Genomic DNA, 26,186 nt, shown 5'->3' on the forward strand with positions numbered 1-26,186 from the left:
TTGTTGCTATTATTCCTTATTTGAATCGTCATAGGGGAGATGAGGGCATAATGGGCACCTTAAGGAAAATGCTTATTTAACCATAGAGAACAGCTGTAATATGTGAATTACATCATTGATTCGTGTTCCAACACTCAAATAGTCTATTGTCTAATTGGATGAAACTTGAAAAAGTAGATAAAAACGTTTGAAGATGCATTTTAAAAAAATTTGCCGAAAGCTGAAAACCAGTCACTGTAGAGGCATAATGAGAAACCCCCCGAGGCAGTATGAGCACCATTAATGAAGGCATAATGAGCATTTTCTGCCGGGGAATCTAGCAGCGAATTCGACTCGATGAAGTCAATTGAGTAATAGAGCTACAGCTCAACTTGTATCGTCTGACGATTTGGCCTATTGGTTAGATGTCGGAGAGATAATCAGTAGGCTCGAGTTCGATTCCGGTGGAGGTGTTTTTTTTTCTTCTTTAATCATTTATGATCATGATTGCACTAAACGGTGAGGCGTAGATTCATCAAACAAAGCAAAAACAAAATAATCTAGGTCTGTTTGTAGAATTCAAAGAATAAACACATGTTCATACATTATGTTTCTGGTGTTTTGTTTGACGGATGATGCTTTGATGCTATTAGCCGTATAATGTAACAATAAAAAAAATCAATCATGAATGGTATGTGCAAAAAAAAAATCCCCTCGATCAGGAATCGAACTCGAGTCTACTGATTACCTCTCCGACATCTTACCAATAGGCCAAATCGTCAGACGATACAAGTTAAGCTGTAGCTCTATTACTCAATTGATATTCATCGAGTCGAATTCGCTGCTAGATTCCCCGGCAGAAAATGCTCAATATGCCTTCATTGAAAGTGCTCTGTTCGCCTCTAGTGAACAAATTAAAGTAAAAACGCGTTTTACAATTGATTAAAGTGAAAAATCAAAAATTTTATGATGCTGAAAATTGAAAAACAATGTGTAGATCATGTTGCAGTGCGTACATTTCAGATCAAGATGATTTAAAGGTCATAAAAGCTTATTTGGTGGTGCTCAAAAATTATAATATTTTCGTCACTTGAGAACCTTGCTGGTTATTATTTAATATTTCTGTAAATATGAAAAGGATATTTCTTTTTTGGTGAAAAATTAATACTAAAGGTAGTACGAAACAAGTCCTCATGAAAATTTGTTTAAGAAAATACGTACTTATGTAGAAAAATGGACTTCTCATTATGCCTCGGGTGCTCGTTATGCCCTCATCTCCCCTAGTTGTTTTTTGAAATTTCTGTAAGGTGTGTCATTTTTGAATTTTTTTTAATTTAATTTCTTCTCCAATTTTTGTCATTTTCAATTGTTTTTTTTCTATGTAGTTTGCAAAATTGTCGTGGTGTTTGTAATTTTTTATTGTTGCTATAGGAATTTTTTAAATTTCAGCAATTTTTTCTTATTCTAGTTTTGTGCATTAAATGTTCAACTTTTTGTTATTATTTTGATTTTTTTCATTTTTTGAAATTCTCTTTATCCAGAACAGGACAACGAAATCTTTGAACACATTAAGTGCTTGCACGATATCTTAAAAATGACTACTTAAGTCATTTTTAAGATATCGTGCAAGCACTTAATGGATTCATAAATGCAGGAATGCATTTTCTCCACGGAGAATCTCCGCGGTGCGGGTTTTCTTAATCCCCGCGGAGTTTCTCTGAATTTCACCAAGGAGATGTTTAGCTAACACCACTGGAGAGGATTTTAAAATTCAACACCAACGAGCGTGAGAATGAGAGCTCTTATGTTCCCCACATTCACCACCGAGAAAACCGAACGATCCAATTATTGAAAACGAAAACATTGCAGGCGATTGTATACATTAAGGGGTATTTCGTGTGATAGTATACTTGAAGGGGCAATTCCAATTGGACCGGTAACAAAGAAAAAGTTTGTTTATCTGAAAAAGAAATATTTACATATCCGTTGCTGTCATATCATATTTAAGATTTCTATAAATGAAAATGTTTATTTAGTGAAAAAAAACCTATTTTTTAATCATAACAACTTTTTTAAAAGTTCGGTCCGAGTTTTTAATGATGCATATGTAGTTTAAGATGTACGTACAAAAAAGATTTTTGTAAAAAAAAAGAATCGTACTCATCAGATTGCAACATTTTTAAACCTTATTATACAGCGTTCATAAATTGGTTTTAAAGGAAAAAATGGCACTGCGTGGTAAAAATCCTAGAAAAAAATATGATGTTTTTGAGCGAAGTGAATTTTCGAATTAAAAACAAATGTTTTGGGAGGTTTTTTTACATCAATCAAAATAAATCGATCAACTGATGTATCACTCAAAACGATCAATTGACGAACACCTGTAAGAATGACTAAGGAATGGTTACCGTCTTATAGCACATTACTTTCAACTTCCAGCTTGCCTTACGTTCGGCAAAGCCAAGTCACCAAAAAACGCAGGTGATTCTCGCCGGTGAGGAAATGTGCCACTCCACGGTGCTCTACGGTGTGAACATTCATGCTCTAATGTGAGGATCTGGTGGCGGTGCGAGTTTGAATTAGTGTTATGACACTCGGGAGCTTCGAAAGCAGATAGAGAGTGGTGAAAAACTAACAATCTCTCCGGACAGTTCGTGGCAATAATAGTGCGGTGTTGAAATTCTCCGGCTCCGTGAGGGATGAATGACATCCAGGTGTTAAAATCCTAAGGACCAAATAAATTAAAAAAAAAAAAAAAAAAAAATAAAAAAAAAAATAAAAAAAAAATTCTCCGGCTCCGTAAAAACCCCACGGAGAAAAGCATCCCTGTAAATGTATGAGATTAAGAGTGAGCTAGTATTCGTTGGAAGTCTTATTCAATCTATAAGATAAGTATTTCTTTTTCAAAATAAATCCAGATCACAACGTTTTGTGAATTTTAGGTGATTTAGCTATTTAGCTTTGATTTGTTTTCACTCTCCCAGTTTCTGTACTTTTATAAAACAATCGATTTTTAAAATTCGCCATGATCACTTTTGCAGATTATTTTAATTTTTATACATTACATATCTTTTTTACGTGAAACTGAGACCAATGATCGTTACAAAGCGCCGTTTATTTCAATACGTTCTGCGAGTTCTGCCAAAGAAACATTTCAACTATAAATTTTACACTCAGACACCAACTAATTAGGTAGTAGAAAATCTACTCTCTGGAGCCACCACACATGAGTCATCCAGCCCTTTGATTCATAAAAGAAAAGAATTACTACACGATTATATCTTACTATGAGTACGCGGTTACTACATCCCATAAACGCGAAACTAATAAATTGAACAGGGGTTTACTACACGGCAAACAACGTTCGAGGGATGCCAGCTGGACTGGGAGACATACAACTCTTGGAAACAATATCGACTGAGACACACGTTAAAGACGTAACTTTGTGCTTAGATATACATACGTTGCTTGCCGGTTTCTCTCTTCTGTCTAGAGAAAAAAAAAACAGGGGCTTCTCAGTAGTTTTTTTCTCTATCTTGTCCCGGCAACCTCGTGAACCTGTTGCGCGTGTGTCTCGGTCTCGTGGCTTGGGTTCCCCCCTTTTGGAGCTATATACGAAGTTTCACGGATCGTCACGACGATGCGACACTAATTGTGAGTGTAGGCGAGGGTGAGCGAAGAAGAGCGTTTCGAGTTTTTATTTTGTTTTGTTGTTTTTACTCGATTATGTTCACGACACGTACGATTGGTATCCATATTCTATTAAGCGTCTTCTTTGCTGGCGTATCGTGTACCGAAACTTAGAAGAATTCATCCGCGAAGCTGACTGGCAGCAATTGTTTGTCCAGTTGTCGGACTTCAGTGATTTGTTCATATAGTTTGCCAATAAGTGCGCACGGAAGCGAATGCGCACGAAGCTTGGCGCGTTATCATCGCAATAAGGGTGGTTTTTCGTTTTCAAGTTTTGTGGTCCGGCATTGGTGTTGCAATTTACATACTGGGAAGTCAGTTGGCTCATTAACAGTGCGTGTAGTAATCCTATTTCTCGGTGTTGTTAGGGCCGCTAGATGTGTGATAGTGAAAAGTGAGCTCTCTGAATCGAGGGAACGAAGTGATCTATCACACGCAATCGGGGTGCAAAGTTCAGCACCGCACAGTACAGATTTGCTCTACAAAAGGTTGAGGATCGAGGCGAGAGAAGACTCTCAAGGTGAGTATTATTCGAATGTATCTACTTCTAAGATCTCATTTCAAAAGTATTAACATACCTATTTATTTGTAAATGGACATTTAAAAAAAATTAAGTTGTATCTTTGAGAATTCAAAAGCGAAACCAAAATGACAAGTTCAAAACAGCCAATTCACATTGATTTATCGGCATCTTATGAAAGTTATTTGTCCGATCAATCAATTAAGTAAAAACGATGGATGACATGGATGTGCAATGGAGGAGAGAATATTCAGACGAGTCGAGTTAGATACTCGATCGAGTCTCATCTCAAAGAATCGATTCCACATTAAAAGGCGAGTACGACTGCCGCTGCACTAAACAGACGAGCAAACTAACAAAACAAGCAAACCAGCTCATCTTCTCGTGTAAGAAGCGCTCGAGAGAAATCATTAAATTGGTTGACCGACTCAAACAAAAAAAAAAGCCAATCACAGATATTCTGTCATGCCATAGTAACCAACTTCAGTCGCTTTTCATATTGTAAAGAACTTGAAGGCCATGCTTCTGCTATAGGTCGAAATCAGGTTTTTTTTTGTTTATAATTAAAAGCAGATTTGAGGCGGATTTACTTGGTAAAATTGGATTAGTGAATTTGATTGAAAAGTAAACTCATAGGTAGAGTGCAATTACATAATTTTTTTTCAACATAACCTTATCGTTACCCAATAATGCCAAAAGCTTTCTCATATTGACATTGAGAACCAAATTAAAAGAACTTGTTTAGCGATTTTCCGATTTTTCACGTTAAATCGTTAATTTCACAATTTAATTATATTGTACCAAATAAAAAAATCTTAGTAAAGTGTAAGTAAGGTGCGAAACTTGGTGCACATCGACGCGAAAACTGCAAGTATATGTGAATCGCTGCCTGCGGAGTATCATCTGCGCTTAGTGGCCTGGCAATTGGATCTCAAATGAGGAACTACATCGCCGGTGTCATCAAAGGGCGCTAGAAATCGAGATTCGGGAACGTAAGTGGAGATGGATTGGGCACACGCTGCGGAAAGAAGAAAACGAGATTTGCAGAGAGGCGCTAGATTGGAATCCAGACTCCAGAGGGACATGGAAGGAGAGGCAGACCCAGAAACCCGGGCAGGGAAGCCTCCAAGCCGATGGAGATCAACACAGGAAATCCCTCCAGTTTCATGGTAGCTGGCCAACAAGTTGAGAAAGTGGAGTGCTTCCAGTATCTTGGTAGCCAGATAACGTCTGATGGTGGTACCAGGAAAGACATCGAAACCCGGATCAGAAAGACCCGTTTCGCATTTGCGAGTCTCCGAAACAGTCAAGCCAGATCTCTCTACGAACGAAAATCCGAATCTTCAACTCAAACGTCAAATTCGTATTTCTGTACGGGTGCAAAATTTGGTGCACATATGCGGTGACGACGCGAAAACTGCAAGTATTTGTAAACCGCTGCATGCGGAATATCATCCGCGATTGGTGGCCTGGCAACTGGATCTCGAATGAGGAACTACATCGCCGGTGTCATCAAAGGGCGCTGGAGATTCGGAACGTAAGTGGAGATGGATTGGGCGCACGCTGCGAAAAGATGAAAACGAGATTTGCAGAGAGGCGCTATATTGGAATCCAGAGGGACATCGAAGAAGAGGCAGACCCAGAAACTTGTGGCGGCGAAGCCTAGGTGCTGAAATCCAAACTGTCGACGAGAATCTTGACTGGGACCTGGTGAAGACGCTGGCTCGGGATTGTCTAAAGTGGAGGTCTTTTACCACGGCCCTATGCACCGTAGGATCGGCGCGGGATCATTAACCTTCCAAAGTCGTTCGGGTCAATATGACCCGAAGCGCACATTCAAATCATCATAACTCTTCGAGAAAAAGTCGCAAAAATTTGATTTTAAAAACCTCTCTGGGGAATCATGACATACACAATCTGTAGTACCAGGCAACTTCCTGTGACCACCGGAAGTGCTCTCTCAAAAAAATCCGTAATTAGGCTGTTCGGGTCTATATGACCCGAGAGTTTGCGTAAGTTCCCCTGGCCGCAAATATTGACCGATTTCGATGAATTTTAATTCATTGTAGTTATAGATAATTTATTCTAGTTTCTCAATATCGAAAAAAATAAGTCAAAATATTCTACGAGATCACCAGTTGCTGATTCCGAATGAAAAAAGTCCCGAAAAAGATCTCTTTTTAGAATGCTTATAACTTGTGACACGTTCCGAATACTGCGCTTATTTTATAATATTTGAAATTGTCAAGAATAAATCTATCCACGGATGTATAAGTTTTTGGTGGTCCAAAGGGAGTTTTGGCCGCTATCTCGGAACTTCCGGTAGAAAAAATTCTTACAGAGCTGGTAGCGGTTTGACAATGAAAAAGTAGTGACTTTAGTGACCAAATTTTGAAAAAAAAAGTGACCAAATAGTGACTTTGAGGACCGAAAAAAGTGCCCAAATTGTGACTATGTAGAATGAAAAAAGTAACTTTGAAGTACAAAAAATGTGACCAAATCAGGCCCGTGCAAAGAACCCGTCCATGGGGGGGAGGGGGGTTTCGAAATTCAAATTTAGATAAAAATAATAACAATACCAAAAATAAAAAATTGTAAAGGAAAGGGTTTTCTTACACCGTTTGTCACTCATGTTCATCACACAAACTAAAAAAATGACTGATAAACAAAATTTTGGAAACATATTACAATGAATGTTTCAAATTTTAGATAAGTCAAGAAAGTAAGAAATAAATTAGTTTCAAAAAAACTTCTTAGCTAATTTAAAATTTGGAAAAATCTGAATTCTAAAATAAATGTCCAATCTTGTACAAAACTTACCATGAATAGATGTTAGGAAAATGATAATAATTGTTAATTTTTATTCATCTAAATTTGGAATTCTTTTCCTCATTTTCAACTGGAAGTTTAGTGAGAAATTCCGCTGTAATTTTTTAATTTGAACGAAAAATATTTAATCACGATTTAAAATGTGAATTACCGTTTACTGAATAAAAAATGAATTTTGAACAGAATTTATTCAATGTTCGATGGTTTAATTTAATTTATAAAAAGAATAATATATTTATAATTATTTTAAAAGTGCCAGTTATATAAGCCAGACATAAAACCTTTAATTAAGTAAAATCCTCCAGTTATCAAAATTTAATTTTTGAAGCTTAAATAATAACTTCATGTTCAACGTTCAACTACACTGACAAATTCTGTAGGAAATGTAGTTTTTTTGGTAGAAAACATTGTGAAATGATTAACTTGAACTGTTCACTACGAAAAAACTGTCGATGAATTTTTAGTTTTTGAGAAAAATTGGAAATATAGCTGAATCACGTTTTTCTCGTTTGCACGTTTTTCCACATGGGACAATCTTGCTTAGAACGGCAGTAAAGCCAATAAAAAAAGAAAAAAAAAAGAAAAAAAAAAAAAGATTTCAGATTTAGATTTCAGATTCAGATTCAGATTTAATATTTCAGATTTCAGATTCCGATTTCTGATTAAAGTTTCTGATTCAAATTTCAGAATATTTGTTACTTGAATCATAGATTTTGTATCAGCATCAGTACAATCAATCAACAAACCACGCGGCGAGATGGCAATACCTTCTGCTGCTGGGTTGGGTGCAGGGATGCCAACCGTTTTTCAGAAATGTCTGGAAGATTTTTAAAAAAGTTTCTGGAAAAGTCTGTATGGCTAATTTTATAGTTGACGACCTTTTTTTTTTGGTCGCCAGATCGAAATATTGTAGTCTACACTGATAAAATTCGACACATTGAGGCTATGTGTGAGCCTATATAGATTTTTGCAATTTGGTTCTCACATGAAAAGTATGTGTCCCCGCATATAGTCAAAAACATAGAAACGTTATATGTGATGACACATGAACAGCATATGTGGGAAAAATAAACATCATTAAATTTAGCATATAAAAGCTATCTTTAAACCAAATCAATTTAATGAGCGTTTTTCCTGTTGGTTTATTTTCTCTTTTATTTATTGTTATGAAAAGCAAAATGTTAAATGCACTGCAACTTGTCCAACTTTATTTCAAATTTTGAACTTATTTTACATCTGACTTCATTGGGTTTAGTTTCCCTAATCAAAGTGAACGCAAACTTTCTCGAAGCCAAGAATCCATCGATTCATCGGATTTCCATCCCACAATTTATGAGTCGACTCAACGGTCCTTGGCCAAATCTGTTTGTTCTGCATACATCCTGGAAAAATGTAAAACAAATTGTAAATAAAACGGTTTATCAAAACCGCCAGAACTTTTTTCGCATACTTACGTATAATTTTTTGAGAGGATAACATCCGCAATCAATGCAACGTCGGACTAATATCACCGATGGTAGTCGAATTTGGATGGCTGCCCATGATTCCTCCATGTTTGGATCGACCCGGATATTGCACCTCATGGATGGTGAATGGTCTTGAATCCCGACCGGTCCCCGGGATCCAGAAAGTCAACAGTTTTGGACACAGTTCTCGTTGACCACTTTCGCTCGAAACCCTGAAAAAAAACACATTCATAATTGCTGATAGTAACACTTTTTTCGCTTACCTCCAACTGCAGAAACTCCAGAATTGTCCGGTGAAAACGATCATCTTACTCCGAAAACATTCTGTGATCAGGAATTAAGGTTTAAGGGTCTCAATTTCTTTTTCGGTTTCGAATCCAATCGACTGAAAACAAAGTTCGCGCGCGCCATTTTTAAAACAAAACAGATAAAAATCATCGACAGCGAATTCGATGAATTTTGAACACGCTCATTTCAGTTTAGTCACTCCAATATATTTTTTCCACATAAAACTTATGTGTCAGAATGTATGTGTGGGCAAAACATAAGTTTTAAGTGTAGTTTTTTTGCAGTGTAGGGATCAATACTCCTTACATGAAAATAATCAATGTCTGAGTCTATGTGATCGAAAGCTTAGACCCATTCAGCTGTCAAAATAACATTCTGATTCACAGTAAATTGAGTGTTGAGGTATGGAATTTCAATAGTATTTTTTTATAAAAACGTTGAGCTTATTGAAATTTCTGGACAAATCTGGATAATCTATGAAAAGTCTGGACCAGACAACATGAGGTCTGTATTTCTGGATTCCAGAAAAATCTGGAAGGTTGGCAACGCTGGTTGGGTGGTAGATTTGGTGAGCGACAAAAAGAGAGCTAAAGCATTTGTTTCTCCCGCGGCTACGTGAGGGGTGCGAGCTTTGTACACCAACCTGCTGAAAATGTGGGCCAAACTGGTTGAAATCTGACAGCTTTCAGTAAATTCGAAAAAACAACTGAACAACTGAGATTTTTGAGGAACCGACTATATTCTACGAAAATAATAATAGAGTTAACGAAAAAAAAAACTAAAATTTGAATTTAGAGAATCGGTCCATTCACGGACAATAATAAAAAGGTAAAATTTACCGAGATAGCAATGTGAACGCTCGTGAAAGCCAAAAAGGTAACTTCTACACGCTCTTTTTTTTAGCTAAAAATTAAGTATGATGGAGGTTCAAAACATAGTTCGATTCTACGAACTTAAAGTTAAGTACCCCTTTTTCCTCCTTGCGATGGATCAAAACGGAGTTCGAACTGCGAACTCAAAATTGATCCCTTTTTTTCCTTCGACGAGGGATCAAAGCTCAGTTCGACCTTATGAACTAAAAATTGAACTCTTTTTGTTGGACTGAAAACACTTAGCGAGTTCAGTCCGAACCGGAACAGCAACCAACGAACACGTCGCAAAATTATGTCGTTCCGGAACAATTACCGGAAGACTATGAAGGAACTTCATAATGAAATGCATGTTCACCGTGTCAGCGTAAAATTCTGTCCGTCATTGTCATCATATGGTGAGCGGCTTATAATGTCCGGAAACTTCCGGATGTTGTTTACTTCCCGTGGGAAGTAACATCCGGAAGTTTTCTTTGACCGGGAATGTCAAAACTTTCCACCGCTCTGTAATTGCAATGCAATGTACCGGAACCGCAACATCCAGGTACAACAAATTTTAATCATCCTTTAATTCCCTGAAAATCAGCTACCCTCGAAAAAAAAAAGGATAAATTCGAGTTCGGCTGCCGAACTTAGTATTGAGTATGCCTATCAGAACTTAGTTTTGCTATTGCTCAGTCAAACTCAAAGTTGAGGGATGCCACCGAAGTGCTGTTTTGAACCAAAACTACTTAATTTTGAGTTTAAAAAAAAACACGGGTATCTCTTCGAGGTGTAACTCACCTCACAGCGAGGTAAAATTTACCTGAATCGAAGTTGGAAAAAAGGTATAATTCACCGAGAAAAAAGGTGAATCCAAAAAAGGTAAATCGTACTTCGTAGCGAGGTGAATTTCACCTGAATTGAACTGGTTAAAAAAGTGTAATTCACCTAGAAAAAAAGGTAAATCCAAATAAGGTAAAACTTACCTCGTAGCGAGGTGGAGTTGACCTGGATTGAACTAAATAAAACAGATCGGCCCAGCTTCGAGGTGTATTCCACGTCATCCTCAAGATATCATTCCGGCCGCGCCTCAACGGATTTGTCAAACGGAGAAGAGCATGAAAGTGTTAACGCAGTGCAGGAGGATTCAGTGGCCATTGAGGTCTTTTTCGGGACTTTTTTCATTCGGAATCAGCTACTGGTGATCTCGTAGAATATTTTGAGTTATTTTTTCGATATTAAGAAACTAGAATAAATTATCTATACAACGAATTAAAATTCACCAAAACGGTCAATATTTGCGGCCAGGAGAACTTATACAAACTCTCGGGTCATATAGACCCGAACAGCCAAATTACGGATTTTTTGAAGGAGCACTTCCGGTGGTCACAGGAAGTTGCCTGGTACTACAGATTGTGTATTTTGTGATTCCCCAGGGAGGTTCTTAAAATCAAATTTTTGTGATTTTTTCTCGAAGAGTTATGATGATTTGAATGTGCGCTTCGGGTCATATTGACCCGAACGACTTTGGAAGGTTAATAATTTCTTCAAAATCAACTTTGATTGCATTTGGATCTAAATGCTGCTGATATTGTCTACTGAAATCGATAAGCTTTACATGCAGGAATAGTTTCCTCAAAGTGCCAATTATTTAGGTTTTGAAAATTGCTACATAGTTTTGACGCAAATTTGAAATCAATACGATAATATTGCATTTAGTTTATGTTTTGCTAGTTTAATATTATCTATCCTTATTAAAGGAGGTATGGTACTTCACCGTTCATAGTTGGGTCATTTACCTTGGTCATTCCGACTCCGACGACGAACACTTTCGGTATACCCATTTTGTTGATGGTGTTGTTTGCTGCTTCGCTTCCAGTTCTTTCTTGGTTGCACAATCAGTGAAGGGGCCGGGGGCGCAGTTCCGTTATCGGAATCCACTAGATTAGCACTTTTTAGTAGTTATTTTTGTAAAACTTATTAGAAAAACAATAAACCACAATCAGTAAAAATGATCGTGAACACAATATACTGTATTCAGTTAATACGATTTTAAAAATAATTACACAACATCAGCAATTAATCCATACACTACAGTACCGAGTACTCACTCGTATGCACTAACCGAAGTACACGTACGACCCGACCTGAATTGCGACAGATTTACTTCCAAAGTGGCTGGTGGCATTCAGCGATCTGAGTCTTGACCCGAGTTTGAGACGCGATTCACTTCACTACACTACGCAGACAGCACAGAGCGTTTCGGAAAGGCTCAGGAACAAAAAAAAAGTATAGTAACGAATCGAAAAATGACTCCAACACCACGACACGGCGACCGAATCAGACGATGGTCCAGCGACGAATGGGCGAACAAAACAAAACATGAAAACTGAGCTGGCGATGAAATGTCAACATGCACGGAAGGAAAATGTGTAAAAAAAACATCGCAGAACACATCCCAGTGAGTTTGTTACGCGTTATTTGAATCGTCAGTTAAGTTGGAACCATGCTTTTGATAACTAGGTATCTATGGATTTAAAATTAAACGAATATATTTCCACAATTTCTGACATCTGTTACAGTAGAAGTTTTTAAAAGTCAAATTTTATTAGCTGTTCTGAGTTTGTTTTCTTAAGACTCAAGAAACCCTAAAAGTAATTTGTAATCGTTTAAATCTCGCGTGAGCTTTCATTACGTCGAATGAAACAAAATTTAAAAAAACTGAGATTTTCACTAGAAAAGCTTTAGGATAGCAATATCTACCTATAATTATTTATTAAACTTTTTCTACAAGAAAATCTACAATTTTAAACAAAATCCTGGAGTAGCATTGTGCAAGATTTGTATCCTCTGCAGAGGTAACCATGGTAAGCAACATTGTCCCTGGAACTTATTCTTTTTGAGACATCAAAAAATATTTTTAATTCAGGTTTTGGATTAAGCTGCATGGATTTCACTGGAAAGCCGCTCAATTTGGGTCGCATAAAAAGGTTGTACAAGAATCACACAAACACATACTTAGGGAACAGAAAAACAAATACAAAACAAATTTACCAATGTTGCCTAATTTTTCAATATTTCCTTTTTAACAAAACACAATATTTTTACACCATAGCAATACCGTAAACAGTATTCATTTATTGTTTTCTCTCTTAAAATATACATATGTAATCAATTGGATAGAGATAAATTCTTCATCATCATGTTTAATAAAATTTACAGACGACGCGCGTAATGTGAAGGGGGGTTAAGCTAATCTATACAAAATATTTCGGTATCGAATTTTGAATACGGCGAATGCGCCAACTGTAAACAAATCCAGATAATCACATAAATGTGTTAAACTATTCATTTTACATCCGAAAATATGATCTCCTTTCAATTTTTCTTATTTTAGTGAAGTTAAATTTAATTTTTTAAATAAGGCGAATAGCTTTTTTTATGAGTGTGTAATCCCACAGTTCATTCGCCCATTTCCTCTCAAAATTTCGTCGCGAACAAAAGGGCCAATAGTTATTTCGAGATGGAAAAAGGGCATTGAAGTTTTCGAAAAAAAAATTTCCATGACGAGGAGATGCACAAATCAGTATTTATAAGATCGTTGAATGTGCTAATGTGTTAACGTGATCATTTGGACCCGCTTTTAAAGCTTAGTTCTTTTAGAAATGGGACAGTTACGAATGCCTGTATCTCAAAAACTATTCGTTTGAACGAAATAGTTTCTATGAAGAAAATGAAGGTAATGTTATGATCTTTCATGAAAAAATTTGAAAAAAAATATTTACTGTTTTTTGTTAAGGAAATTTCTACTTTATTTTTGGTATCTCCCATTGGCCGGCGCACACTTTTCTCAGTCATGGTATTGATCAGTTTCTTCAACTTATACTTCGTAAAATCTATATTTTAGGTGGCTTCACCTTCCTTCTTCAATTTCTGATACTTTTCGGTTCAATACTTCTCTTTTAAAAGAAACTGGAAGCATTTCAGTGAATATACAGTTGTTTCGAAATGAACAAATTTGATTATTTTTGATCACATTTTTTAACGTTTTTTTTTTTGTACCGGTTTAACAGCTTAAGAGCTTTGGAACTATCAAAAAATGGTTGTTTGAGGTTGGGTTTCAATGAGTCATCACTAGGCAACACTTTCAGCTTATCGGAGAAAATGGTTTTGGACATTTCAGCGATCTACCCTTAGTTTTTCGTTTATTGAAAATTAAAAAGGCTGGTATGAGACTTGACTTCCTTGATGACCCTTAACCGTTGTTGCCGATCATGTGCTTCACTCCAATACTTGATTTGAACTTTGTGGACATTATTGACAGTGTTTGCATACTTATCCACCACAAAAACTCAGTAATTCTTTGAATAATCAACGGTTTTGTCAGCTATCAATTTGATAATGACGAATTTTAAAGGAAACTGTGCAAAATTATTTTTTTCTTTTTCTCTTGCATCGTACATATCTCAAAAACGAGTAAATTTTAAATTTTGAAAAAAATAGGTCGAATAGTACTTTTTACAGGCAACAAAATGCTGTCAAAATTTTTAATATCCAATAACTAGTTAACGAGCTATTAGCAAATGAAAGTGTCCCATTTCTAAAAGAACTAAGCTTTAAGCCGAAATTTGCTTGAATATTGCTTCTTTAATGAGTGATCCAAAAGGCGAATAGTCATTCTGCAATTCAAAAGGGCACTCCAATTTGGCGAATGAACAAAATGAGAGCACCAGTCTGTGGTAAAAGGGCCCACAGTTACATTTATTAATTTTTTGTGGTAATTAGTACGGAAAAGCTATATTTATCGATCGGGTCTTGAAATTAAACCAATTTGAAAGCATTTTAGCGACTTCTTTAGGAAAATGATTGTACGCAGCTAAATAGGAAATTGATTTTATTTTCTGAAACTTGGAATGCGTTTTTCTCAAAACAAAGGTCTTGGCGCATTCGCCGTATTCAAAATTTGATACCGATTTGTTCATATATTATGTGTATGGGGCTGCGTGTGGATTTTCCTTCTCACGTACATATTGTTGGCGGCCTTTGCACATATTAAAAAAAAAGTTAAACTACTAAAACTATACAGATGGATGCCAGGTTTACCGAGAAACATTTTTCCTGCAGTTCGGCATTTACAAAATTATGTGTGGTTTTGCACGAGTTCTTAGTAAATGTTGAATAATCAGCACAGCGTTTCAACAAACAGGGAGTGGAAGGAAACATGGCAAGCAGCGGATCTGGTGCTTACCTAGACCGGAATCCAGCGCCGTGTGACTCAATAAGTTAGCTTCGTTTGCATTAAATGGTAATAATTTAAACTCATTATTACAGCTAGAGAAGGTTCGTTTAAACAGGGAGCAGAAGGGTCAACTACTACCTACATAGGTTAATGATAATCGCTATATGTTTGCTTGTTAATAATTACTATCTGCAACTACTTGACGAAAAAAAACCGCTTTAGTCACATTCACGTACTACCTAAATTTGCACTTCTACTGTTGTTGTTGTTGTTGTTGTTAGTAGTTATTTTTCATTCACTCACGAATCCGGTTCGAAGGACCAAACCATCTCCTAACAGATCATCAGTTTAACAAGAAAAACAAAACTTACATTCATTTGTTTTCATTTTTGCATTTCTTAAAATGTGTTTTGTTTTGGCAAATGCAAACCGAACCTTTTTTATTCAATTCGCGAAACATTTCTGCAGTGAACTTCTACCTTTTTGCTACCTTAAACGCATTCGCTCTCAAGAACAACAGTGTGTTTGTATGGTGTAGGTGTTACCGTTTTTTATACTTCTTTTGTATGTTTAATATTCTGCTCCTCTGATCTTTACAATAGGTAAGTATATATTGGTTTTAATGTTACTTTGTTATCTTAATCGCTATCAATTAATTTTCTGACATCTTAAATATTATTATTTTTGTTGTTCTCTCCCACCCTCACAACAAGCACAATGTAGTTGATAGGGTGGTCTCTTTTTGTTGCTTTGAATATAGATATAGGGTTTCAGTTTCGTGTGGTGTGTTGGTTGATGTGAGTGAACTGATTTTTGTTTCAAGTGTAATATATGTAGCTGTTTTAAAAAATTTATGTGAATTTGTGTGTGTCAATTATTCAAGAAAACATTTGCCATTCAACAGTTTAGCGCATAATTCTACACATCAATAATGAACTTCTTACTATCTTTTCGCTCTAGTTAACTGCTGAAAGTTGTATTTCAAACTTCCATCTGAATTTAAACATTAGGTTATTTCATTTCGTTTAGGTGTTCCGCTTCTAAAAATTAAAACACATATTAGGAGATCGTAATTTAAGATGTGAGAGCACACACATACAAAGTAGTATCAACGTTACGTTCCAACTTTTAGCTTGTATGAAAGAGAAATGGCAGTGTAATTTTTGTTTTCCTTGCTTTGTTTTGTAGGGAGTAAAAATTAAAGGGTAGTTGTCTCACAATTTTGAAGTGCACTGTGAGCATGGATGAAAAGAAAGAGCAATAATCTCAAAATTATTTGAGCTCATTTTAAGAGGGCATCAACTTCCTTTCCAACTAATACCGAAGTTGGCAAAATAGATAAAACTTTAGAAGTATGAAGTACAAAAACCAATTCGTACACGAACTTCTATAATGTGCAGAAAATAAAACAAATCTTTGGGACAGGGGGGAAAGACAAGATTAAAATTGTACACGCAATGCGTGTTTCGGACTTTGTTGCGGCAAACGCAGTTGTGAAATAGAAAAAAAACTTAAAGATTGTTGGCATTACGATTTGGTGTGCTCTCCATACTTGCCATAATTGAACTTAAAAGATCACTGGATGATGATTTTGAGGGCGTGCTGGAAACTTTCTGCGTTGATCCAACACCGGGGGAGTGGTAATGTTTCATTTGGTGGTTACTACTGCTGGAACTGCTATGATGTGAAGGTAGTTGTTGAATACTTTTTTTCACCTTTGGTGTTGACGGGAGCTGATCGACGTTGCTGCTGATGCTGATATTTTCAATTGATGTTGCCTCAACTGGTTCCGGTGGTGGTACGCAAGGTAGAGTTGGTGGTAAAGGAGGTGCTACAAGGTCAAATGTTACCGGTGGTGGAGGAGGTGGTGGCTCTGTAACCAAAACCGAATCAATCGCATTCAAGTGTTGATCATCGTCTACAATGGTCGTTGTTATAATTTCCTCTTCAATTTCTTCGCCTTCGGCCGAGATAGTTGTTTCCATTGCTATAGTAAGCTTGGCTTCATCGTTGCAATGTATCACAGACTCGTAATTGCTATCGTCATTATTATGAGCCAGAGTGGTTGCTGTTATTGCGGGAACTTCCACGATGGCTTGGCCATCAACAATCACGCCACTGCTGGCACTTCTCAGGACGTTTTCGATTTCAATCTCCGCCGCAACTGCCGGTGGCACAACCGGAATCAATCCAATAGCAGGGGTTTCTCTTTCTTTCGTCACACTGGAAGTCGACTCTCGCCGGCTGCTACTCGCGCTTTGTGGATGTCTATCGGAAGACGACGAAGAGTGTGACAATTTTCGATGCCGTTCTTCGTGCTTCCCTGACGAAGAACTTGAAGATTTACTGCTCGATGAGGAATGATGCTTGTGATGCCGGTGACGATCCTTTTCGCGGTCGCGATCACGATCCCGATTCCTATCGCGATCCCTATCACGATCCTTCTCTCGATGCTTATTTCTGTCTTTATCTTTATCTCTTGAGCCATTGGAACGATGTTTATCCTTTTTACTGCTGCTGCTACCACTACTGCTGTGATGTTTGTGACTTGATGAAGAAGAGGATTGCTTGTGACTTGAACTGCTCTTCTTTTCGCTTTTAACTGGATCGTCATCCCGCACTAAAGCCCTCATATCTATTTTGGCTATTTTAATTTTCTTCTCTTCATCCTCCGAGACAGGAACCTCCTTTTCACTTTCTTTTTCTACCAAAGTAGGTGGCACTATTGGAGGCGGAACTGCTACAGTAGGTTCCTTTTTCTCGACCTTCTTTGGTTTACCATCATGCGCTCGCTTGACCGGTGTAGCCTTTTTCTCTTCCAACGATATGGGATGAGGCAGGATCGTTTGCTTTTCTTTGTAGTGTGGCATATCAACCTCGTACCCATTGGCGATGTCGTGAACGACATCCCCCTCCGAGTAGTACTGTTTCAGACGCAGATGCCACGCAATACTGGTCACGGCTGTCACCGTCCTGAACTGGTGGATTATATTCCTTGGTAAGAAGTAAATGTCGTTATCGTACAACGATATCCGAGCGTACTTGATACCTTCGCGGCGAAGCTGGTTTAGTTTAGCATCCTCCACCCACTGCACGCACTGCGATATCGGCGGTTCGTGCAGATCCAGTTGTAGCTTTTCGACCAAATGAGGAAAACAGTGCGCATCGAATGCCACCACATCCTTGGTAATACGATTGATCTCATCCTCAATACCACAGCGGACCGCTTTCAGAACACCTGGAAAAAATGAATTTATGTACTCATTAAATGATCCTTATTTTTTGATACTTATCAGTGAAGATCTTAATATAAACGTAGAATTCCAGGAAAACATAATCTGACTTCAACCGATTTCTTCGAAATATATGGAGCATCTAACATAACGTAATACCTACTTCAACATGGTAAAAGTGAATTTCGCGGTTCCAAAACAGAAATTTTGTCTTAGGAGTATCTATCTTTACTACCATAAGTCTAATACATAGCTCAATAAACGCAGTTCGATTCTAATAAACTTCAACTGAAGTATAGGCTCAACTTTCCTGCATGGGATAGGCTTTTTCGACATTCTGAATACTTCTTCTCTTCCTATTATACCTTCTCTATAATTAGATCAAATCAACAGTTCAGCCGCCGCGACGATTACGGCCCCCACTTACTAACTCAAAGTTAGGAGAGATACTCGTAGCACATGAAAACTTTATAAGTAAAATGACTTAATAAAACCATTTGTAAAGTAAAAAAAAATCCCTTCTTATTCAAAAGTGGTATGCTTTCATTCAAATGCGCAAATCACTTATTGGAATTTAGTAGTAAAATCATGTTAGCACTAACAGTTTTATTAACAACAAGTGTGGTTAACTCACCAACAGCCGCAGTTGTCATCCGGTCGTGGCCGTGTCCGACGTGATCTGCGTGCGCTTTGGTACGATCGTCAATCATCGTTTCACGAGCCTCCGATAAACGAGGAAGATATTGCAGATTCCTCAGCTCATTGATGCGAGTTCTAAAATGAACCAAAGAAAACATTAAACCATCCAATTTATCCTTTTTCACAAACAAGTTATTACCTCTGCCTCTTCATTGGCGTTTTGTTGATTTCAGCCGTGGGCACCAGCTGTTCACCGGGTCGGATCCACAAAATGGGCCCATCGTTGGACAACCTTGGATCCATTTGTACCACTGACAGCGATCCCCAGGGCATTGACTATAGTTAACACGACAAAATGTAAATAAAACCTTTGATATTATTGAAAATTCCGCTTTTTTACCTTATTGAGGAAGGGGTTATCTTCGAGACGTTTGAGCAGATCCGGGAAGTAGCCACCCACTTCTTCGTGTACCTTTCCCACCAAACTTATCTGATGTAACGGCCCATACCGAAAGGTGCCATGGGAATAGTTTTTGACAACCTGGAATGGAGAGCAATTTAGAACATTGTCCTCGCCTTTTCAGCGACAAACCTCTACCTGTTCATTGTACTGACTAATAGTGCATGTTTCGATGTCCGAATTTCTTCCGAGGACCCCCGCCTTGACCGTTAAGCTGGAGTAGTTCTCGGCCATGTGCTCCAGTAGATCCGGTAGATAGTTAGCTGCATTATGTACAATTCCCATCACATGATCCGAGAAACCGTCCTCGTCTTCGGCGAAGCAAACTTGGAAGAACTCATCGACCAGCTCCTCCATTTCGCTCTCCGAAAGCACATTGATCTCATCCTGATACATGTGAACCACTGAAGCTCCACCATTGGGATGCACTTCTATTCGCATGAATCTGCCGTACTTGAGATTTTCAAGACCCTTTCGATGACAGTTTGCCTCTCGATTGACTATCCCTATCTGTGTGCTCGGTTCCGTAGGGATCACACTGCTCATCGGTGATTCAATTTTGTCCCTTTTGCATTGGATGCCAATGTTTGCCCGTTTGATCTTGGAACGCTTGTAACATCGAGAGCATTCGCGTTCTCGAGTACTGCTGTTACTGCTACTGCTTTTGTGAACCGAAGTCAGTTTGCTGCTGCTGCTACTACTACTAGTACTAGAGCTGCTGTGGGATGAAGATTTGTGCCCGTTGTTTCCGTGTCCATGATGCTGCTCATTGGAACTTCGGTCTTTCGACGTTTCTTGTTTGATTTGCATCAATGGCACAGTCGCTTGAGGTGCTACCATCATTTTTACCGGCGTCGAACCACCATTGATTAATTTTTCCGGCGTCATTAAAGAGCTAACTGCATCGTTTGAGATCTCCATTTTTACAATAATCGATTTATCGTCAATATTTTTTGATGTTTCTGTTTTGATTTCAATATCGGTATGCTTACTACTAGTCAAATTGGTTGTACTGTTGGTCAAATAAACTTCGCTGGACTTGGCATGAATTGGTCCATTGCTGTCGGTACCAAAATTCAGCGCCCTCGTAACGTCGTCTCGAGATTTGTCCGGCCTTAAAGGTTTGTATTCTTTCTTGATGAATACATCTGACTTTTTGACGGAATTTTCATCGGTGTTGCTACGTTCTAGATTTAACAGCAAATTAACAGAAGATATGGGTGTTTCACCAGACTTTACAGAGATTGCTGCAGTAGCCTCCGTTATAACTTTTTGAACTGGTCCGACTTTTTCCGAGCTGTGCAATACGGCGACGGGTGGTTGGCCAATAGTTGGAGCTGTTTGCTGATCCGTTTCGATTGCTATTTCCTGCTTCAACTGAGTGGGATAGGTCGGGATACATATTCGATCGGATTTTTCTGTCTTGGGTTGGGCAACCACCAGAGCATGATGTTGATTTTCCTTGTTTTGGATCAAGGAACTATTGCTGCTGTTGTTGCTTGTGGACGCCCTTTCCTTTGGATTGCTACTGGGGGTACAGCTAGAAGAACTACTGGATGGGTGACTCGTGGTACTTGTATTAACCGATTGCTCTCCCGAATGCTGTCGTTTCTTGTGCTCCTGAAACAAATATGCGATTAAAGAAATTTGAACTAGAAATTAGCTTTATTCATTTCGTTTACCTTCTCACGATCTCTATCTCTATCTTTGTCTTTGCTTTTTTTCTTCTTGTGACTCCGGGATACATCTGAGAATAAAAGAAAAATATGGAATTTAGTGGTCTGTTGAATTACCTCAATGAAACTTGTATGCTTAATAGGCTACAGCGACTTCAAAAAACCTGATGACACATGTATTTTTCAAATACCTATGTAAGTTAGTGTTTCCATAAATAATATTTTAGCAGATGAGTATGAGAAACGGTTCTCAAAATCTAGCTGTCCAAAAAGGCTTCAAAATCAAACGTTTACGACAACTGACCAGCCGTTTCTGGAGGAAAACTACAAAAAAGACTTCTCTTTGCGTGAGCTATTATGGGCATTAGAACGACGTGGAGGTAGTTCTACTGGCCAGGACAACGTCGGTTATCCTCTGCTACAAAAGTTGTCAGAATCAGCCAAACTCGCACTCCTGCAGCTCTAGAACCGGATTTGGACATCCGGAGAATTCCCACCATCTTGGCGCCAAGGCATCATCATCCCAATTCCGAAGCCTGACGGTAATCGCAGCTCAGGTTACAGACCCATAACTCTTTTAAGCTGCATGGGGAAGATGTTTGAGCGCATGGTCAATCGACGCCTTATCACTGTACTAGAAGACACACACCGACTAGACCACCGCCAACATGCTTTTCGCGCGGGTCATGGACTTGACACGCATCTTGCACAACTCGAGACCCAAATCAAGATAAACGAATCGGAACACTTAGAACTAATCTCTCTATATATTTCTTAAGCGTTTGACACGACAAATAGGGTTCACATTCTGAATACCTTAAGACAATGGAATTTTTTTTTTGCTTCGATTATAGTCGTTTTACCATCTTTATGGCATTCGCGACTTTATCAACGTTGCAGTTGGCGAATCGTTATTGAAAAACTACCCGGTACAACTGTGTTCGATGTATACTCTTGAGCTCGAACTCGCGGACATCGGCTCAGGAGACAACAGACTTGCCAACTGAACTATATCACAAGCCACTTAAGACAATGGAATGTTAAAGGCCGTTTGCTTAATATTCTGTGTAGTTATCTTACGTTGAAGTCCTTCTTTATGCTGACGATGTTCTTTTGATTGCTGTTGGGACCCCCCGTCATCATCGTCATCAACCAACTCATCCGCTGACTGCCGTCAGCCTGATAGACGTCGCGGCTCCAACGATAATGGGCGGAAGCTCAACATAAGTGTCATTCCATCTTTACACTTTTATATTGCGATATCGAGTTGTTAACACGTTTATTTTAGTCCTTAGAATTTTAGTATACAAGAAGAATTTTAAACTGTACATATAATAGTGTTTTACTACGCCCATACAAAGATATCGTAACAATTGCCAAGGGAGAAAACAGGACGATGATTCGCCAACAGCTGAGAGCAGCTGTCAATGCTGTCATCAAATGAACAAAAACTGTAGGTTTCACGATTTCGGTTCCTAAGGCCAAGTTAATGCATGTATGTGAAATAAAGCACCGCAAGCGAGGCAGATCCATCAAACTAAATAGAGAGCCCATACCCCAAGTGAGAAAAATGAGAATCTTGGGGGTGCTCCTAGACTCAAAAATGCAGTTCCGTCAACACTTTTCAACGGTCTAGCAAAGTTACTCCAGTCGCGTAAGATTTAAAAATACTCGTAAGTACTCGAAGTAAGCTCAAAAGAAGTCACTGCAAAATCCTTCTTTAGGTTGGCGACGTATTGGTAACGTCCAAACTAATGTACGGAGTTGGAATCATTAGCTGCAACATGAATCTCATGGACGAGATGCTTTCACCGAAGTAGTTAGGTTGTCATCTGGCGCTTTCCGTTCGAGCCCTGTTGAATCTCTATTAGCAGAGTCTGCCTGTCTACCGTTTCGGCTGTTATTGATCCAAAGATTAGCACAAATAGGAATCCGAATTGTTGGGAAAGATATTGATCGATGCGGCGGTAACCGCACAATCGTGTTTCCGAAATTCCATGAATTCATTGCAAAGTATTCGGGACACATACAGTTCTATAATATTATTATTAAAACTAGTTTATTAAAGGCCTTTTACTTTTACAAAGTTTCAATGTGCCGAGTGTGTTCGTTTCACTAGGTTAGTAGGAAAGGGGGCCGTAATAGTCGCGGCGACTCAACAGTTAGAAAAAAAAAAAAAATTTAAACAAGGGAAAAGGAAGGGGTTTTTGGGGTTATTCTCCAATATCAGTTTCCATTAGGGTCCAGTGGTGGCCTCCTGTAGCTGTGGTTTCGGTAGCTACGGTTCGGTATCGGTTTCCGATCTTCTGGCCAGCCTTCCTCAGGAATGTGTCGAACCCGTTGGATGAGAGGTGGTACTAATAAATAAACAAAACAGACATTAAATGAAGAACACACAAGGGGAGAGTTTACGTGGGTAAGCGGACTAAACGACCAAGTCAGACAGCTTGAGATATTTGTAAATTGGGAACAAATATCCAAAATCTAAGTTTGCCAAAATGTCTCGAATTGGAACACCAGGTAATCTACCTCGGGCCCTAAGGGTATCCAGTAGCCAAGCCCTCGTTTGACCATACCTTTCACACGTCCATACAACATGATCGATGTCGTGGTAGCCATCCCCACAAACGCAAACATTGGTTGCAGCGAGATTAATACGAAACAAGTGCGCGTCAAGCCGGCAGTGATTTGACATGAGCCGAGAAATCACGCGAATGAAATCGCGACTCATGTTGAAATGCTTAAACCATGCCTTCGTCGGAACCTTAGGGATAATCGTATGGAGCCAACGTCCCTTCGTGCCATTATCCCAGCTAGACTGCCAAGCGTTAATCGCTAAAGTGCGAGGTATTGAAAAGTATTCGTTATAAGTTATTATCCTCTCAAAGATTTCACCTTGTAACGCACCCACCTTAGCCAATGAGTCCGCCTTCTCATTGCCTTGTATAAGACAATGAGACGGGATCCAAGCTAAGGTAATCCTATACGAATTTTCGATCAGAGCGCCCAATATCCCTGAAATTTCCAGCAAGAAATGGGAAGAGCGCTTCATCAGTTTCATAGATCGAATCGCCTCAACGGAGCTGAGACTATCCGAATAGATGAAATAGTGGTCTACGGGCAGTGTGCGAATGTGTTCCAAGGTGCAGTAAATAGCGGCTAGCTCAGCAGTGTAAACGGAGCATGGCTCTCGAAGCTTGAACGAAGCTTCAAAGCCCTCATTATACACTGCGAAGCCAGTCGCGTTGTCGATTCTAGAACCATCAGTAAAGAACATTTTTATAGGATCAATTTCACGTACTTTTGAAGCAAAGATTGAAGGAATAATGTTGGGTCGGACGTGATCTGGTATTCCACGGATGTCAGCGGTCATGGACAGATCGAATCTTATCAAGGAACTGCTACTCGGGTAAAAGTGACTCGTGTCCGAATTTAATAAAGAAGGATTTATTTCTAATTGACTAAAAGTTTTATAATCATTTACATATTTTACTTGCGGATTAATATTCATAAGCCTTTCCAAATTTTCTATCACCAAAGGATTCATAGTTTCACTTCGAATTAGGAAACGTAGCGATAAATCGAAGAACCGATTTTTCAACGGCATTATTCCCGCCAGTACTTCGAGACACATCGTATGTGTCGACTGCATACAACCCATGGCAATACGCAAACAACGATACTGTATTCGTTCTAGTTTAATCAAGTGGGTATCCGCGGCTGACCCAAAGCAAAAGCTTCCATATTCTATGACCGACAGTATCGTTGTTTGGTATAACCTGATGAGGTCCTGTGGATGAGCACCCCACCAGGTTCCAGTAATCGTTCGAAGAAAATTGATTCTCTTTTGGCATTTTTGTGTCAAGTACCTAATATGTTTTCCCCAGAGGCATTTAGAGTCGAACCAGACACCCAAATATTTAAAACTAAGAGATTGAGTTAGAGTTCTACCCATCATAAGGAGCTCTATTTTAGGAGGGGAATGCTTCCTTGAAAAAACTACTAACTCGGTTTTACTAGGCGAAAACTCGATACCTAGATTCCTGGCCCAGTGTGATAAGTTATTTAGAGTTTCTTGCAAAGGAGGTTTTATTTGAGTGTCTGTTTTACCTGTGATATGAACAACACAGTCATCCGCAAGCTGTCGTAGCGTGCAATTTTGTGCCATACAACTATCGATTTCTCGGACATAAAAGTTGTATAGCAGGGGGCTTAAACATGAGCCTTGGGGTAGACCCATGTAACTAATTCGTTCAACTTTGGTTTCTCCATGGCTAAAATGCATGATTTTTTCAGACAACAGGTTATATAGAAAATTGTTCAAAATTGGTGAAAGTCCGCAAGAGTTAAGATTACTAGATAGCACTTCTATGGACACCGAATCGAATGCCCCTTTGATGTCCAGAAATACTGCCCCCATCTGCTCTTTTTGGGCAAACGCCAATTGAATGTCTGATGAAAGTAATGCTAGACAGTCGTTCGTACCCTTGCCTCTACGGAATCCAAACTGTGTACTTGACAACAGATTGTTTGATTCAACCCATTTATCCAGCCGAAAGAGAATCATTTTTTCAAGCAATTTCCGGAGACACGAGAGCATTGCAATCGGCCTATACGAATTGTATTCAGAAGCTGGTTTTCCCGGTTTCTGGATGGCGATGACTTTCACTTGTCTCCAGTCATGCGGAACAATGTTCAGCTCCAAACACTTATTGAATAAATTCAACAAGCGTTTCTTGGCGGTATCTGGCAGATTCTTCAACAAGTTGAATTTGATTCTGTCCAGTCCGGGAGCTGAATTGTTGCAAGACCAGAGCGCAAGTGAAAGTTCGACCATCGAGAATTGATCCTCCGTTTCGGAACTATTCTCTGTATCCCGATAGTGTTTCTGAGGTGGTGCTGCATCCGGGCAGACCTTTTTCGCGAACTGTATCAGCCATCGACTTGAACTTTCTTCAGTTTCGTTCGAAGGAGTGTGATTTCGCATGTTTCGTGCCGTTCTCCAAAGCGTGTGCAAAGACGTTTCTCGAGATAACCCATCCACGAATCGCCGCCAGTACCCCCGTTTCTTGCCCCTGATCAAGTTCTTGAACTTGCGTTCCAAGGCTAAGTAACGTTGAAACTTCTCTGGCAATCCGGTTCTGCGAAACTCAACAAACGCCTTGCACTTTTCACCTCGCGCGCGTGAGCAATCTCCATCCCACCACGGAGTAGGAGGCCGTTTCTGTATCGTCGAGCTTTCATTCCGTCTGACCTGTGCTCCGATTGCACAGTCCACAATTGTTCCAGAAATAAAGCTGTACTCTGCCTCCGGAG

General features: G+C 38.8%; 3 protein-coding genes and 1 long non-coding RNA gene across 7 annotated transcripts in view; 1 reads left to right on the top strand and 3 right to left on the bottom strand.

The window, feature by feature from the left end:
- Positions 1-11,972, bottom strand: part of LOC129747677 (sterol carrier protein 2) — a 33,842-nt gene extending 21,870 nt beyond the window's left edge. The window contains exons 1-2 of one of the 4 annotated variants that reach the window (XM_055741988.1): positions 11,749-11,972; positions 11,423-11,599 (exon numbers count right to left, since the gene is read on the bottom strand). In XM_055741988.1, the coding sequence (XP_055597963.1) occupies positions 11,423-11,467 (45 nt within the window). In that variant the 5' untranslated portion in view covers positions 11,468-11,599; positions 11,749-11,972. Of the gene's footprint in view, positions 1-11,422 lie in introns of all 4 variants that reach the window. The other 3 variants (XM_055741987.1, XM_055741986.1, XM_055741985.1) reach the window with 3 other exon arrangements.
- The window catches only part of LOC129747679 (UDP-glucosyltransferase 2-like), an 80,849-nt gene continuing 58,193 nt past the window's right edge, over positions 3,531-26,186 (top strand). The window contains exon 1 of the mRNA XM_055741990.1: positions 3,531-4,189. The gene's annotated coding sequence lies outside the window, so the exon portion shown is untranslated. The remainder of the gene's footprint in view (positions 4,190-26,186) is intronic.
- Positions 8,261-8,882, bottom strand: LOC129747680 (uncharacterized). The gene is made up of 3 exons (XR_008737554.1): positions 8,748-8,882; positions 8,473-8,696; positions 8,261-8,400 (listed from the first exon to the last, which is right to left on the bottom strand). It is a non-coding gene; the product is annotated as an uncharacterized LOC129747680 (long non-coding RNA).
- The window catches only part of LOC129747675 (uncharacterized), a 51,266-nt gene continuing 37,815 nt past the window's right edge, over positions 12,736-26,186 (bottom strand). The window contains exons 2-7 of the mRNA XM_055741983.1: positions 20,877-20,941; positions 19,333-20,814; positions 19,135-19,275; positions 18,934-19,070; positions 18,730-18,869; positions 12,736-18,100 (exon numbers count right to left, since the gene is read on the bottom strand). Of these exons, the coding sequence (XP_055597958.1) occupies positions 16,374-18,100; positions 18,730-18,869; positions 18,934-19,070; positions 19,135-19,275; positions 19,333-20,814; positions 20,877-20,941 (3,692 nt within the window). The 3' untranslated portion in view covers positions 12,736-16,373. The remainder of the gene's footprint in view (positions 18,101-18,729; positions 18,870-18,933; positions 19,071-19,134; positions 19,276-19,332; positions 20,815-20,876; positions 20,942-26,186) is intronic.

The sequence above is a fragment of the Uranotaenia lowii genome, chromosome 2, assembly GCF_029784155.1.
Source record: "Uranotaenia lowii strain MFRU-FL chromosome 2, ASM2978415v1, whole genome shotgun sequence".
Classification (NCBI taxonomy): Eukaryota; Metazoa; Arthropoda; class Insecta; order Diptera; family Culicidae; genus Uranotaenia; species Uranotaenia lowii.